We start from the raw sequence: 13,464 nt of genomic DNA, 5'->3' as shown, positions 1-13,464 counted from the left end.
ATGTTGGAGGGGCTGGGTGAGGACCCGTGCGCCACCTGCCCCCTCAGCCTCCGTACCCTTACCGCACCACCGTGGACTACCTGAGGCTGGCGGGCGAGATCATCACGCTCTTGACCGGCATCCTGTTCTTCTTTACCAATGTGAGTGCTTGGCCCCCGACCCCAACCACTCTGTCCTCCCTCCTCCCTTCCTCCTTTTATGTCCCCCCCTTCCACTCCCTTTTTCTGCCTCCTCTTCTAAGCCTGTACCCTCCTTCTCTGCTTTTTCCTCCTCCCCCCAAAGAAAAGAACCCATCATCTGGTGTCTGCTTCCCTCTCTCCTCTCCCCTCCCCTCTGCACTCCTGCCATCTCTACCCCGCTCTCACATGCCTCCTCCCCTCTTCCAGATCAAAGACTTGTTCATGAAGAAATGCCCGGGAGTGAATTCTCTCTTCATCGATGGCTCCTTCCAGCTACTCTAGTGAGTAGAGGTCCCCAGGCTGGCAGCTTCTGGGTGAGGAAGGCACGGTTGGGGCAGGGACATCATCCAGATTGCTGGGGAGGTGACTCTATTAGGAGCGGGTTCACCCAGCCCAGACAGCTGTAGCCCAGCATCAGGACAAGGCCAGTGTCAAGCAATAGACTCTTCTGCTTAAAGCAAGACATGATTGCTAGAGGGTTCTCACCATATACACCTCTATAGAGATAATGCAATGTCTTATGCTGGTGATTGATTGCTAATGTCTGCCAGGAGTGGCATGTGAAGCATCCTCAGGCATGTTTGTGTTTGGTGGGTAAGAGTGCTGTGCTTGATTAATGATGTCTGCCTGGGGCACAGGATGAGCTGCTGTATGTGTACTACATCTCTTCCCTTTTTCTTAGACAACAATGAAATTCACTTAGCCACAAAATCTCCACTGAACACCACCTTCTCTAGCAATCCCAAAGGGCATCACTTTGGGATCCTGGAGGGCCTTGGGGCCATCGCACACATCAGTTGCCAACTTATTGAGCATTCTGACCAACAGGAATGCTGGGGAACCCAGTGCATCCACTTTGTTTCTCTTCTGGGGGTCTAGAAGGCATCGGGATGTCCTGGTACCCTGGAGGGCTTGGGGGCACGTCTCCACCTCCAGGGCCTCATCATCCCCTCTCCCTTCTGGCCCCTGCTGCCCTCCAGCTTCATCTACTCTGTGCTAGTGATTGTCTCAGCGGCCCTCTACCTGGCGGGAATTGAAGCCTACCTGGCTGTCATGGTCTTTGCCTTGGTCCTGGGCTGGATGAACGCCCTTTACTTTACCCGCGGGCTGAAGCTGACGGGAACCTATAGCATCATGATCCAGAAGGTATGGGCCCGGGGAACCCTCTAGACTGTGTGCATCTTATGCATGTAGATGGTGCCCTCAGCCCTAAGGACATGGGGCATTGTGGGGGCAGCAGGCAGGGTCTGGACATTGCTGGAGAGGGGGAAGGGATAGGGTGGAGGTGGGAAGATCTGGGATGGAAAAGACTGGAAAGCGAGAAACCACGTGTCTCATCTGTGTCTCCATATTCCCACCGGGGTCCTTAGATCCTCTTCAAAGACCTTTTCCGCTTCCTGCTGGTCTACTTGCTCTTCATGATTGGCTATGCTTCAGGTGAGCTCTGGTAGCCAGGTGGGCCCGGGGCACGGGGTGGGGCAAGGACCCCATGGGGTGGGGTGGCCGTGGTACGCGGAGGACGGCAACCAGCATGTGCTGAGTTCTTCCTGTGTGCCAAGCACTGGGCTGAGTCCTGTCCCATCCCTGCCTCATCAGTACCCCTGATGGGTCGGGGGCGTGAGTGCCTTTTTTACCCCTTCTACAGATAAGAAAACTGAGGTTTAGGAAGGTTAAATAACTCGTCCCAAGTTCAAAAGCTAGGAAATGGTAAAATTGGTGGATTCGCTATTATTGCAAAAGGAGCCACCCAAACCTTAGGGGCTTAAAACAACCAATCGTCTACTATTGCTCACACGTCTTGGGGTCAGCTGGGTGGTCATGCCGACCCGGGCCAGGTCTGGCCCATCTCCATGGGCTCCCGTGTCTGCAGTCAGCTGTGGGTTGGCTGCTGGCCGGCCCGTCTAGTGAGGATGGCCACGGGGGACGGTGATCTTGCTCTCTTCGTGGTCACCCATCCTCCAGCCGTCTTGGGCGTGTTCACATGGTGGTCTGAGGGTTCCAAGAACGCAAGTAGAAGTGTTCACTGTCGCTGCCTGGCACACCGTCACTTCTGCTTTTGGCCAACGCAAGTGACAGCCCGGTCGTGATTCAGAGGGCGGGGAGATAGACTCTGTCTCTTGAAGAAAAGACCCGCAAAACCACATCGAAGGGACATGGGGACAGGGAAGGATGCATTTAAAAAAAAAAAATTTTTTTTTAACATTTATTTATTTTTGAGAGACAGAGACAGAGCATGAGCGGGGGAGGGGCAGAGAGAGAGAAGGAGACACAGAATCTGAAGCAGGCTGCAGGCTCTGAGCAAGCTGTCAGCACAGAGCCTGATGCGGGGCTCGAACCCACAAACTGTGAGATCATGACCTGAGCCGAAGTCGGATGCTCAACCGACTGAGCCACCCAGGCGCCCCGGGAAGGATGCATTTTCATACTTAATCCGACAGTTCAGGTCAATTCTGGCTGTCTCCAATATGCCTGCTCCGGAATGTCATGATACCAGGGGACCTCAGTGGCACAGGCCATAAGGGAAGGGCCAGAGATGGGGAAACTGACTGAGCCATTGGGCTGGTCCCCAAGGGGTGGGTGAGCTGCCATCCAACGCCCAGCATCCAAAAGGGAGCAGCTGACCCAAACTTCACCAGGCCACATTCACACCTGAGGAGGTTGGTCTGGGGACAAACACTGAAACAGGAATCTGATGGTGGTGAGATTTTAACCCAGATGAGGCCAAGCTTCTGTGTGGATTATGCTGGAGAAGAACTGTAGCCTTAGCTGGGGAGATAGGGACAGGATACAGCTGCCCCCTCCCCCCCCCCCCCCCAGGGGTAGGACTGGGAAGAAACTAGACAGAGCATCAAGGGTTCTGCAGTGTTTTGGGATTCGGGTCAAGAGGCCAGCCTCACTGCAGTCCTCATTATAGAAACTGAGGCAGAGGCTTAGAGGCTAAAGTAGCAACTTCGTGGTCAGCTTGGTTCCAGGGCTTCTCCTGATAGGGGACACCGGATCCCTCACCTGAAGCTGACCTAACACAAACATGCCACTATTCTGTTTTGTGCCCATGGCAGACATTGCTAATGGATCGTAGAGTGATTTTTTCCGATAGGTCCAGATAAGGTCTCAGAATCCTTCTCCACACGGGTCAGCAGCCACTCCGCGACTCAACAGCCGCGGCATGTGTATTGAAACCCGCTCGCCGCAATCCCAGATGGAGGCGCTATGAGATATGCCCCGCTGACTGAAGGGGCTCGGCCTCCTCGTGCTCCCTGCCCTGGATGGCGTAGGGTTAATCGTTGCTGCTAAACTGTGTTGAGAAGGACTCTGAAGCCTCGTCTGGGCTCAGTGGGAAGGGATGTGCACCATGATCGGTTTGAGATGTCTGGGGAGGGCAAGGGCCTTGGCAAGCATGGCTCCTGGGACAGTCAGAGCTGGTACCTGGTTTCGGCTTCCACCTGTCCCCTCTGAGCTGATGTGGGCTGGGAAATAGGAGCACGACAGAGAACCTGCCCCCTGGGAATGCTGGCCTTCCAGGCTCCCAAGACCTCTGAGAACAATAGGCTGGATTGGGGTTTCTCAGCCTTGGCCCCGCTGACACTTGGGGCCAGATAATTCTCTGTGGGGAGCATCCCGTGCATGGTGGAGTGGTTAACAGCATCCCCGGCCTCTCCCCACGAGGTACCAGTAGCACTGCCTGCCTCTCTGGTTGTGACAGCCACACACTGCCAGATGTCCCCTAGCGGAAAAGCGGCTCCTGGTTGAGAACCGCTGGACTAGATCCTGGGAACCTCTTCCTCGTTAGCAAGACTTTGTGGAAAGAGCAGAGGCTGTGGACCCTCGGCTTGGTTTATAGGCTGGGTAACCCTGGGCCGGTGCCCTCCTCTCACCGAGCCGCAGTTTTCCCTGCTGTCAAATGGGAATGACGCTCTGCACCTCTCAGCACGTGTCGTCACTCAGGGAATGTCACCCCGTCCCTCCCACAGCCCTGGTGTCCCTCCTGAACCCGTGCGCCAACATGAAGGTGTGCGGCGAGGACCCCACCAACTGCACGGTGCCCACGTACCCGTCCTGCCGTGACAGCGAGACCTTCAGCACCTTCCTCCTGGACCTCTTCAAGCTGACCATCGGCATGGGTGACCTGGAGATGCTGAGCAGCACCAAGTACCCCGTGGTCTTCATCATCCTGCTCGTCACTTACATCATCCTCACCTTCGTGCTACTTCTCAACATGCTCATTGCCCTCATGGGGGAGACGGTGGGCCAGGTGTCCAAGGAGAGCAAGCACATCTGGAAGCTGCAGGTGACGCCCCGGGGGGGCCTCCCACCCCCACCCCCACCCCCACCCCCACCCCGCCAGCCACCACCCCCTTCCAGAACGGAGAGACCCGGCCCACTGCACCCCCTTCAGCCTTCTGCTCGGGGCCAACTGCTCGTCTCATTCTGCCTCCGCTTCCCTGTCTGTAAAATGGATGTTGTAGGCCACGGCCTACTTCCCAGAGGTACCTAATGCATTTCCAGAGGCTTCTTGCCTGACCGCCAGCAGCGGTCTCAGATTCACCTTGTGGTCTGGCTTACAGGACACATCCGGCTCCCCCGGGACCCTGAGCGAGCTCTGTTGGCACAGGATGCTCAGAGAGCGTGGGCATTTCCGCGGGGGCCCCGTGCGAAGCCCGAGGGCAGCTTCTGGGCCCCCCCCGCAACAGCCCAAGAGATGAGGCTGGTGTGGATGTGGGCCACCCCAGCGCAGGGAGGCACCAGTATCTGTATCGGGGGGGCTTTTCCCAGCCCCAGGCTTCTCTTGCTCTTTATGCACACCACTTACTCCCCCAGGCCTCAGTTTCCCCACTGGGTGTAACTCATAAAACGCAGACTGGCAGCCTGTAGACTGGGTTTGACCAGCCAAGATTTATTTACTTATTTTCTGCGTTGCCATATTTAAAAAAAAGTGAACGCAAAAATTTACAGTTAAGAGATAGCACGTAAAAATCCAGACTTCTGGCCTTTCTTGAAAGTTGGAAGCCTGGCAAGGCGGGCCCGCGTTCCTTTCTGGCAGTGTGCGAGGATGGGTGACAGCAGCTGTCTCCTTTACGCGGGGCGGATGCTCCCTGGTTTGCCCCAGTCCCCACCCCGCCCTAGTGTTCCCCACAGCGAGTGGTGACCTTGTGAGTGCGTCACAGGGCTTGGATCCTACTTCACTCATTTGTGCTCCTGCCGGGGCCCCTGTGGGTAGTGGAATGGATAACCCCACCCACCCTGGCACCTTGAGGGCAGTAGGCGGTGGGGAGGGGAGTGGGGAGCGGGTGCTCACCAATGGCCTGCCCGCCCCTTCCTCCCTGCAGTGGGCCACCACCATTCTGGACATCGAGCGTTCCTTCCCCGTGTTCCTGAGGAAGGCCTTCCGCTCTGGTGAGATGGTGACCGTGGGCAAGAGCTCAGACGGCACCCCAGACCGCAGGTGGTGCTTCAGGTGAGGCAGGGCAGAACCATCCCGCACAGATGGAGCCTCCTTATGCTTTCTACCCATTGCAACTTCCCAAGCCACTGAGTCCCCGATGGGCCCGAGTGGAGTTCGGTGCTATTGGGTGATGTTGGGCCAGTCGGTTTACTTCCCAGCCTCCGTTTCTTTATCCCTGAAATGGGGAGGATGATAGCATCCCCCCCACCCAGGCCAGCTGTGCGGATCAGATGCCTTAGCACGTGAGGGAAGCCCAGCTAGCACCCCGTGCGCATTGGGTTGTCCACATGGCTCCTCTGTCCCTCGCTGGGGGGACAGCAGGGACCTGCAGGCATCATCTTCTACTGACAAAACAACGGGTGCACTTCAGTGCTTCGGCAGAAAGGGGAAACTGAGGAATGAGCCTCCCGGACTTGGGCCATTACCCGGGATGCACGGGGAGAGCCACCTTCTCAGGGGAACCCCTGGGTGACTCTTTTCTTTTAAGGTGACTCTTTGTAAAGCCATTGCCGGCATAGAGTACAACCATCATGTTTGGGGTCAGGCAAAGCCAGCGTCCTCCTCTGTGAAGTGGGGATGATGACAGCACCCACCCCACGGGTCAGCCAGCCGGTCCTGTTCTGTTTGGCTCCAGAGCTCAAATCCGGACTCCAGTTTGTCCGCTTTGTGACCTTGCGGGAACAGCGTTCAGAAACCTCAGTTCGCTGTAAAGCGAGGGGAGTGGATGGATCTTCCTTGCTGGGTCCTAGCACGCAGAAATTGCCCGAAATATGGAGGTCGAATGAAAACAACAAAAAGTCACTTTAAAAGGGGAGAAGCGTATTGAGCCAGTTTGGGCCCAAGGGGCTGCCTCCTGCCTTTGCCGGGAAGAGAGTGTCAGGAAGGAGGGTGTCCACTGCAGATGAAGGGATAAGCAAAACGGGGTGCATCCAGAGGAAGTTCAGGACGCTCTGGACTTTGAAGACATGATGCCACGTGAAAACAACCAGGCACAGAAGGGCACACAGTGTACGATTCCATTTACGTGAAATGTGCAGAATAGGGAAATCTACAGAGACAGAAAGCAGAACACGGGGTATGGGGGTTATGGGGGCTGGCGAGGCACGTAGTGGGAGTTACTGCTTCCTGGCTACAGAATTTCTGTGTGGGGTGATGGGAATATTGGAACTAGATAGCGGTGATGGTAACGCAAGCCTGGGAATATAGTTAATCCACTGAAGTGTATACTGAAAAAGGGATCAAAAGGCAAACGTTATGTTATGTCAGAAGTTTTAGGAAAAGGAGGAGGATGTGCTGGGGGGGCTGGAGCAGGGCGGCTGCCTGGGGGCGGGGAAGGGGTGCCGTCTCGGTGGGGGCTCCCCCCCGAACCCTTTGTCTGCTGTGGCCCCGGCAGGGTGGACGAGGTGAACTGGTCTCACTGGAACCAGAACTTGGGCATCATCAATGAGGACCCGGGCAAGAGCGAGAACTACCAGTACTATGGTTTCTCGCACACCGTGGGCCGGCTCCGGAGGGGTGAGTGCAAGCGGGTGGGGAGACTCGGGGGTGCAGAGCAGGGGGCCCTGGTCATCCTCATCCCCGATTTGCTCTGAGCTGTCCTCTCCTCCTTCTGGGACTCGCCGCTCGCATCTATAGAATGGGAGGGCATGATGGGCTGGCTGTTGCCTTCACTGCTTGTGCATCCCTGGGATCCCCTTCCTCTACGCCGAGTGCATGAGACGCCGCACACAGGACATGGGCCCTCAGGCATTGTGCCTTGAGCTTGAATTCTGGCTCTTCCGTTTACTGCTGTGTGTTCCCGGGCAGCGCCTTGACCTCTCTGAGCCCCAGTTTCCCTTTCTATAACGATGGGGATAAGCATACCTGCCCCTTCAGAGCACTACGGAGCGCCCGGTACACAGCAGGTGCTCAGTGTGTACGCGCACGTTCTCTGTCTACCCTCATCCTTCCCTCCGTCGTGCTCACCACAGATCGGTGGTCCTCGGTGGTGCCGCGCGTGGTGGAGCTGAACAAGAACTCAAACCCAGACGACGTGGTGGTGCCTCTGGACAACATGGGGACCCCCAGCTGCGACGGCCACCAGCAGAGTTACCCCCCCAAGTGGAGGACAGATGCTGCTCCCCTCTAGGGGCTGTGGGCAGGGCAGGGTCTCTGGCCTGCCCTCCAGCCCCGTCCCCCCACCCACCTGTTTCTACTCCACCCGCATTTCAGTGGTGCCTCCCAGGGCATCCCCCACGTGCTCCCTTGACCCCCAGAGGCGAGGGCCGGGCGGAGATGAAGGGGAGGCCCCAGGACCCTCTGGTCCCCAGGCTGCCGCCCCCCCCAGCTCTGCCTCCCCACCTGGGCCACCAGGCTCCTGGCTGCCTGTCTTACTCCCATGGAGTCACATAAGCCAATGCCAGGGCCTCTCTGTCCCGGGGGGCCCCGACACCTGCCTCTCCATTATTTATTTGCTCTGCACTCAGGAAAGTGGTGTGATCCCTGCCCCCAAATGGAACCTGGGCCGAGGCCTCAGGACCTCATTCCAGGTCACTGCCGGCCAGCCCCCAGCCCCAGCCGGCGCCCTGGGCTGCGCACAGCACCCTGCGCAGCAGCGGGGTGGCTTTGCTGTGGGGCCGGGGCCCTAGGGCATGGGGCCGCGCCTGCGGTGTGTTCTGTAAAGGGTCTGGGATTTGTCGGTGCTCAATAAATGCGCATTCACTGATGGTGAAGATGGTAGGGATGATGGTGGTGGGGGAGCGGTAATGGGCGTGGGGATGACAGTCACGAGGCGGGGGAGCTGAGAGATGCTGGTGGGGGCGGGGATGAGAAGGAGGAACAGTAGCAGTGACCAGGGTCGCGCGAGGGTGGCGGTTGGAAGCTGGGCTCTGGGCGGCGGCGGTAGCATGAGCCTAAGGGACGTGGGCGAGCTGGAGAGGACGGAGACTTGCAGGGAAGGGGCGAGGAGTCACGCGGGCTGAGGGGGGGGGGTGGCGATCATGCTGGGCGGGAGAGGAATGTTAGTAGGGGGAGAGAACGGAGGTGTGGGGAGAGTCATGTTGGCAGGAAGGAATAATGGTGCAATAGAGCAATGCCGGCAGGGGAGAGTAATGTTGGTGAGGGGAAAGTAATGGTGGAGGAGTGTAATACTGACGGGGAAGAGTAATGTTGGTGTGGGAAAGTAATGATGAGGAAGAGGAATGTTGGTGGGAAAGAGTAACAGTGGGAGAGAAATGTTAGTTGGAAGCGTAATGTGGGTGAGAAAGAGTGATGGTGGGGAGAGAAATATTGGTGGAAAGTAATATTGGGGGGAGAGTAAGATGGGTGGAAAGAGTAAGATTGGTTGGGGAGAGTAATGCAGGTGGGAAGAATAATGGCGGGCGAGAGTAATGTTGGTGGAAAGTAGTATTGGCGGGAGAGTAATATTGGTGGAAAGAGTAGGATTAGTTGGGGAGACTAATGTTGGAGTGAAGACAATGATGATGGTGGTTCTTTTTTCTCTCTTTATAAGGGAGGAAACCTTTCCCCGAATGACCTCCCCTCTTGTATCATTGGCCAGAATAGGGTCATGTGTCTCTTGCTTCAGCTGGTGGGAAGCAGCAGTGTCCTAAAGCAGAGGGACACTTGGAGAAAGAGTGTCCCCAGCCAGCAATCCCTCTTGCCTGGGCGGGCCCACTAGGGTCTGCTTGCTACGGGGCTTTTTCCCCCGACGCCCAGCTGCACCTCAGCGGCTTTCTTCCATCACTTGCCAATCTCTGTAACAGAGAAAGCCTGAGGCTCAGGACCTCTGAAAGGCAGAGCTGGCGCCGGGGATGGCATTGGCTTCCCCTAGCCCACGGGGACCGAGAATGGGGGACGCTTACCGCGGAAAGTTGCAAGGTTGGTACCTGTGCTAGACTGTGTCCACGGCCCCAATTCCCCACTCTTCCCTTTGTCCGTGCCTTTGCGAGATAACCTCATGGTGTTCTCCCACTGTGGGCAAAGCGTAATTTTGCATCCCCGGCTTGGCTGTGAGATCTGTTTTAATCACCGCATGCCAGTGGACATGCCTGGGCTAGCCCCCCCGGGGAGGAGGATGGGAGGAGATCTGTGGAGCCTGGGTGAGATCAGAGGAACCCCAAAGATGCATGAGAAGAATGGGGTTTTTTATGCCGATGAGTTTTTGTGATTTAAACATCGCAAGCATCGATGTTATGGCAATAGCTAGCGGATGCAGACTGTCCACTTGCGCCCCACGTTTTAGATGAGGAACCCCAGGCTCAGAGAGGTGAAGACTCTTGCCCAGGGCACCTGGCTGGGGATTTGAACCCAGGTGTTCTGTGCCCGCAGAGCCCATCCTGGAGAGAAAACACTGATCCCTGAGGGTGAGAGGTGACAAGGCCAGGTCACTTTTGCCCTGAAGACCCTGGCTGTCGCCTGCTGTCTTGGCTGAGCCCTGAGACTGTCGGCTCCCATTTAGAACCCTCTCTCTCTTTGAACATACCCCTAACTTTATTCCAACCCGGATTTCTTATTATGTGCGTGTATGTGTATTTAATAATGATAAAGCACTTGTATGTCATATTTGACAGGAGAGCTTTTTTCATCTCAAGTTTAAAGCACTACTGGGAAATAATTAGTGCTACCAGAGTCAAAAACAATGGGACCCCATCAGAAAAGACAGTCTCAGAAACTCTCAGATCTTAATTGAACAATTACCTCTTATGCCTATGAATACTTCATTATTACATGCCCTGTTATTATTAGCTGTTATTATTGTTTTAGATGAATGCTGGGGATTTTTTAAAAATCAAAAGCCATTTTCAACCACACTGTTCATCTCTCCGGAACGCACGCGTCTGACATTTCCGAATGCAATGATGCCGTAGCCGGCAGTCTCCACGCCTCGCCCAGACGACCGTGTGTTCTGATCGTTTCAGTTGTTTGGACGGAGCCATTAAATACTCCAGGCCCCTGTTCCTACTGTTATCAATTTTTGGCTCCCTGGTGAAAGCATTCGCATGAGAATCAAGCAGCCCCTACCTTTTATTTTCTAGGAGTTCAAAGCCACCGTGGACAATGGGGAGATCTTTGTTCGCCCAAGCTTATGAGTTGAAGAGTAGGGGTAGTGGTGGAGGCAGAGGACGGGATGGAAGGGGTGCTGGCAGCGGAGACCCAAGCCCAGGGAGGGAGAGCGGGCTCGGCATCTTCTGGTCTCAGGGGGAATCCCAGAAAGGAGGAAGCAGGTGAACACGGAGTGTTAGGTGTTGTGCTCAGGGTTCTGCATTCACGTCTCAGGAACCATGTTTGGGAACTGACAGACAGGTGTTTGGTGCATTTCCAGAAGTCACATGCCCTCTTCTTTCTCCACAGCACCTGTTTAGTTCAGAGTTTCTTCACTCTGTTCTTCCGGTCATGCGCTCCCCTGAGCCAACCACTGTGACTCTGTTTCCCTTACTAGGGATTGGTAGAGGAATGGCCATGTGAACCAGTTCTGACCTATAAGACAGAAGTCTGCTGAAGGAAGAGGGGGCTTCTGGGAAAATGAGGGCAATCCAGGAAGACACTGTCTTCTCCTTTGCTGGGCACTCTCAGGTCTGTGATGCGATGCCTGGAACTGCAGCACCCATTTTGTGACCATAAAGGGGTTTAGTGGAATAGAAGGATGAGAAAGGGTCTTCGATGATACCGTCGAGCTGCTGAATTAACCAACCCTGGGGCCGCCCTACCTTAAGGCTTCTTATGATTCAGATGATCATTTTTCTTTTTCATTTAACAACCGAGTCAGGGTTTCTTGATACTTTGCCCAAATCAGAATACATTTTTATCACAATTTTACAGATGAAGAAAGTGAGACCCCATGAAGTGAACACCCTTGCCTAAGAACACGCAGCTTAGATGTGGTGGAGTCAGGATTTGCCCTCTCTGTCTTAGGAGGAGAACCCTTCTAGGAGGTTGGCGGGATTTTTTTTTTTTCCTTAGTGTTTTGGCCTTTCCAGAGCATGTGCACATTCCATTTCTCCATGGTAACATCTGTGATGGCTTCTAGCAGGAAAGGACAGAGGAGTTTGGGTGGAAGTGGGTCTTGAATCCAGGTGCCTAGATCCAGGTGCTCAGTGACATCAGAGAGGCCCGCTTGCTCTTAGCCCCCCTCGGTTTGGGACGCATCCACTGGATCCCACACAGCAGCCTTTGGCTGGAGCAGGGTGGGACTGCGGATCCTGAAGATTGGCCACCAGGGGCCGCTGTAGTCACACCCGGGGGCCTCCTCAGAGGAGGCCAGAGGGAACTTGGAAGCAGCCAATTTATTTGGAAAGAACCCCTAGCTGAGCTCCCCATTGGGTATGTCCCCAGGCTGTAAGACTCGGGAAGTCCCGCACCTCCCAACAACGAGAGAAGGAGAGAAGGTGGCCCAGATCTGCCTGGGGAGAGTCTAGACCTAGCTGCTGTGTGCCCTCAGGCAAGTTGCCTTCCCTCTCTGAACCTCACTTCTGTCATTTTCAAAATAGGGGTACTCACTCCCACTTGTCGAATGAAGTCTTCCCCTCTCTTCTTGGGGGTCCTTTCCCCTCTTTGGGCCTAGCTCAACACGGTGGACAAAGACCAACTAGGATGTGGTGGCCCCAGAATTGAGGCCCAATGACTCCAGGCCAGGGTTGGATTCCAGCCGTTGCTCTGCCACAAATTCATTAGGAGTCTTTGTGCTGCAACCGGGGAAACTGAGATCCGCACATCACCAGAGAGAAGGACTTACTCAGTTTCCCTAAATGCAGTACAAGAGGTAGGACTCAGTATTTCCTGAAGTATTTGTTCTTTGGGATATTAGTGGATAGAAACAAAAACTTAGGTAATCAAAAAAGTTAGGGAGGGCACCTGGACAGCTCAGTCGGTTAAGCGTCAGACTCTTGGTTTTTGGCTCAGGCTCACAGTTCATGAGTTCGAGCCCCGTGTTGGGCTCCACGCTGACCGTTCGAGCCTGCTTGGGATTCTGTGTCTCTGCTTCTCCCTTGCTCGCGAATGCGACTCTCTCCCTCTCTCTCAAAAATAAATAGGGGCTCGTGGGTGGCTCAGTCAGTTGAACATCCAACTTCAGCTCAGGTCATGGTCTCACAGTTTGTGGGTTCGAGCCCTGCGTCGGGCTCTGTGCTGACAGCTCAGAGCCCGGAGCCTGCTTCAGAATCTGTGTCTCCCTCTCTCTCTCTGCCCCTCCCCTGCGCATGCTCAGTCTCTCTCTCTCTCTCTCTCTCTCTCTCTCTCTCTCTCAAAAATAAATAAACATTAATAAGCATCCGACTTTGGCTCAGGTCATGATCTTGCAGTTCGTGAGTTCTAGCCCCACGTCGGGCTCTGTGCTGACAGCTCCGAGCCTGGAGTCTGCTTCGGATTCTGTGTCTTCCTCTTTCTCTGCTCCTCCCCCCCGCTCACGCTGTGTCTCTGCCTCTCAAAAATGAAAAAACTTAAAAAAAATTAAAAATAAACAAACATTGAAAAAAAGAACTAAAAAAAAGTTAGGGAAATGCTGGGTTAAAAGGATGGATACTTTGCCTGAAGGACTTTTCAGAGCTTTTAATATGCTAATATGATTTGGGCGTCTCCAAGGGAGAGGCAGAGGGATGCATCTGTTTTTGGACCTCTTTTTACGTGGAAACGCACTTTCCAAGGTGAAAGCAGCTGGAGTAGGTGATGACAGAAATAACACACCTAACTTTGGGGGCATCTTCTCTAAAGCGGACTCTGTTCCCTAGGGGACTTGGCCACCTGTTTCCTATGTTCAACCGCACACGGTGATAATGCGGTAACACCAGTCTCTTTACAGTGGAGAAATAGGCAGCTCAGAGAGGGGTGGTCACTTGCCAAAGGCCACATGCTCATGAGGGGCAGTGT

At 54.9% G+C, this 13,464-nt stretch overlaps 1 protein-coding gene across 3 annotated transcripts in view; it reads left to right on the top strand.

Moving 5' to 3' along the window:
- TRPV4 (transient receptor potential cation channel subfamily V member 4) overlaps positions 1-12,827 on the top strand; it is a 40,024-nt gene extending 27,197 nt beyond the window's left edge. The window contains exons 9-18 of one of the 3 annotated variants that reach the window (XM_053206762.1): positions 48-140; positions 387-460; positions 1,160-1,325; positions 1,550-1,616; positions 4,151-4,467; positions 5,507-5,634; positions 7,016-7,137; positions 7,593-8,916; positions 9,038-9,480; positions 10,366-12,827. In XM_053206762.1, the coding sequence (XP_053062737.1) occupies positions 48-140; positions 387-460; positions 1,160-1,325; positions 1,550-1,616; positions 4,151-4,467; positions 5,507-5,634; positions 7,016-7,137; positions 7,593-7,750 (1,125 nt within the window). In that variant the 3' untranslated portion in view covers positions 7,751-8,916; positions 9,038-9,480; positions 10,366-12,827. Of the gene's footprint in view, positions 1-47; positions 141-386; positions 461-1,159; positions 1,326-1,549; positions 1,617-4,150; positions 4,468-5,506; positions 5,635-7,015; positions 7,138-7,592; positions 8,917-9,037 lie in introns of all 3 variants that reach the window. The other 2 variants (XM_053206761.1, XM_027044066.2) reach the window with 2 other exon arrangements.
- Positions 12,828-13,464: the final 637 nt, after the last annotated feature.

Source organism: Acinonyx jubatus, chromosome D3 (genome assembly GCF_027475565.1).
Source record: "Acinonyx jubatus isolate Ajub_Pintada_27869175 chromosome D3, VMU_Ajub_asm_v1.0, whole genome shotgun sequence".
NCBI classification, from domain to species: Eukaryota; Metazoa; Chordata; class Mammalia; order Carnivora; family Felidae; genus Acinonyx; species Acinonyx jubatus.
The sequence above is the reverse complement of the archived record's forward strand: the minus strand, read 5'-3'. Positions and strand labels throughout refer to the sequence as shown.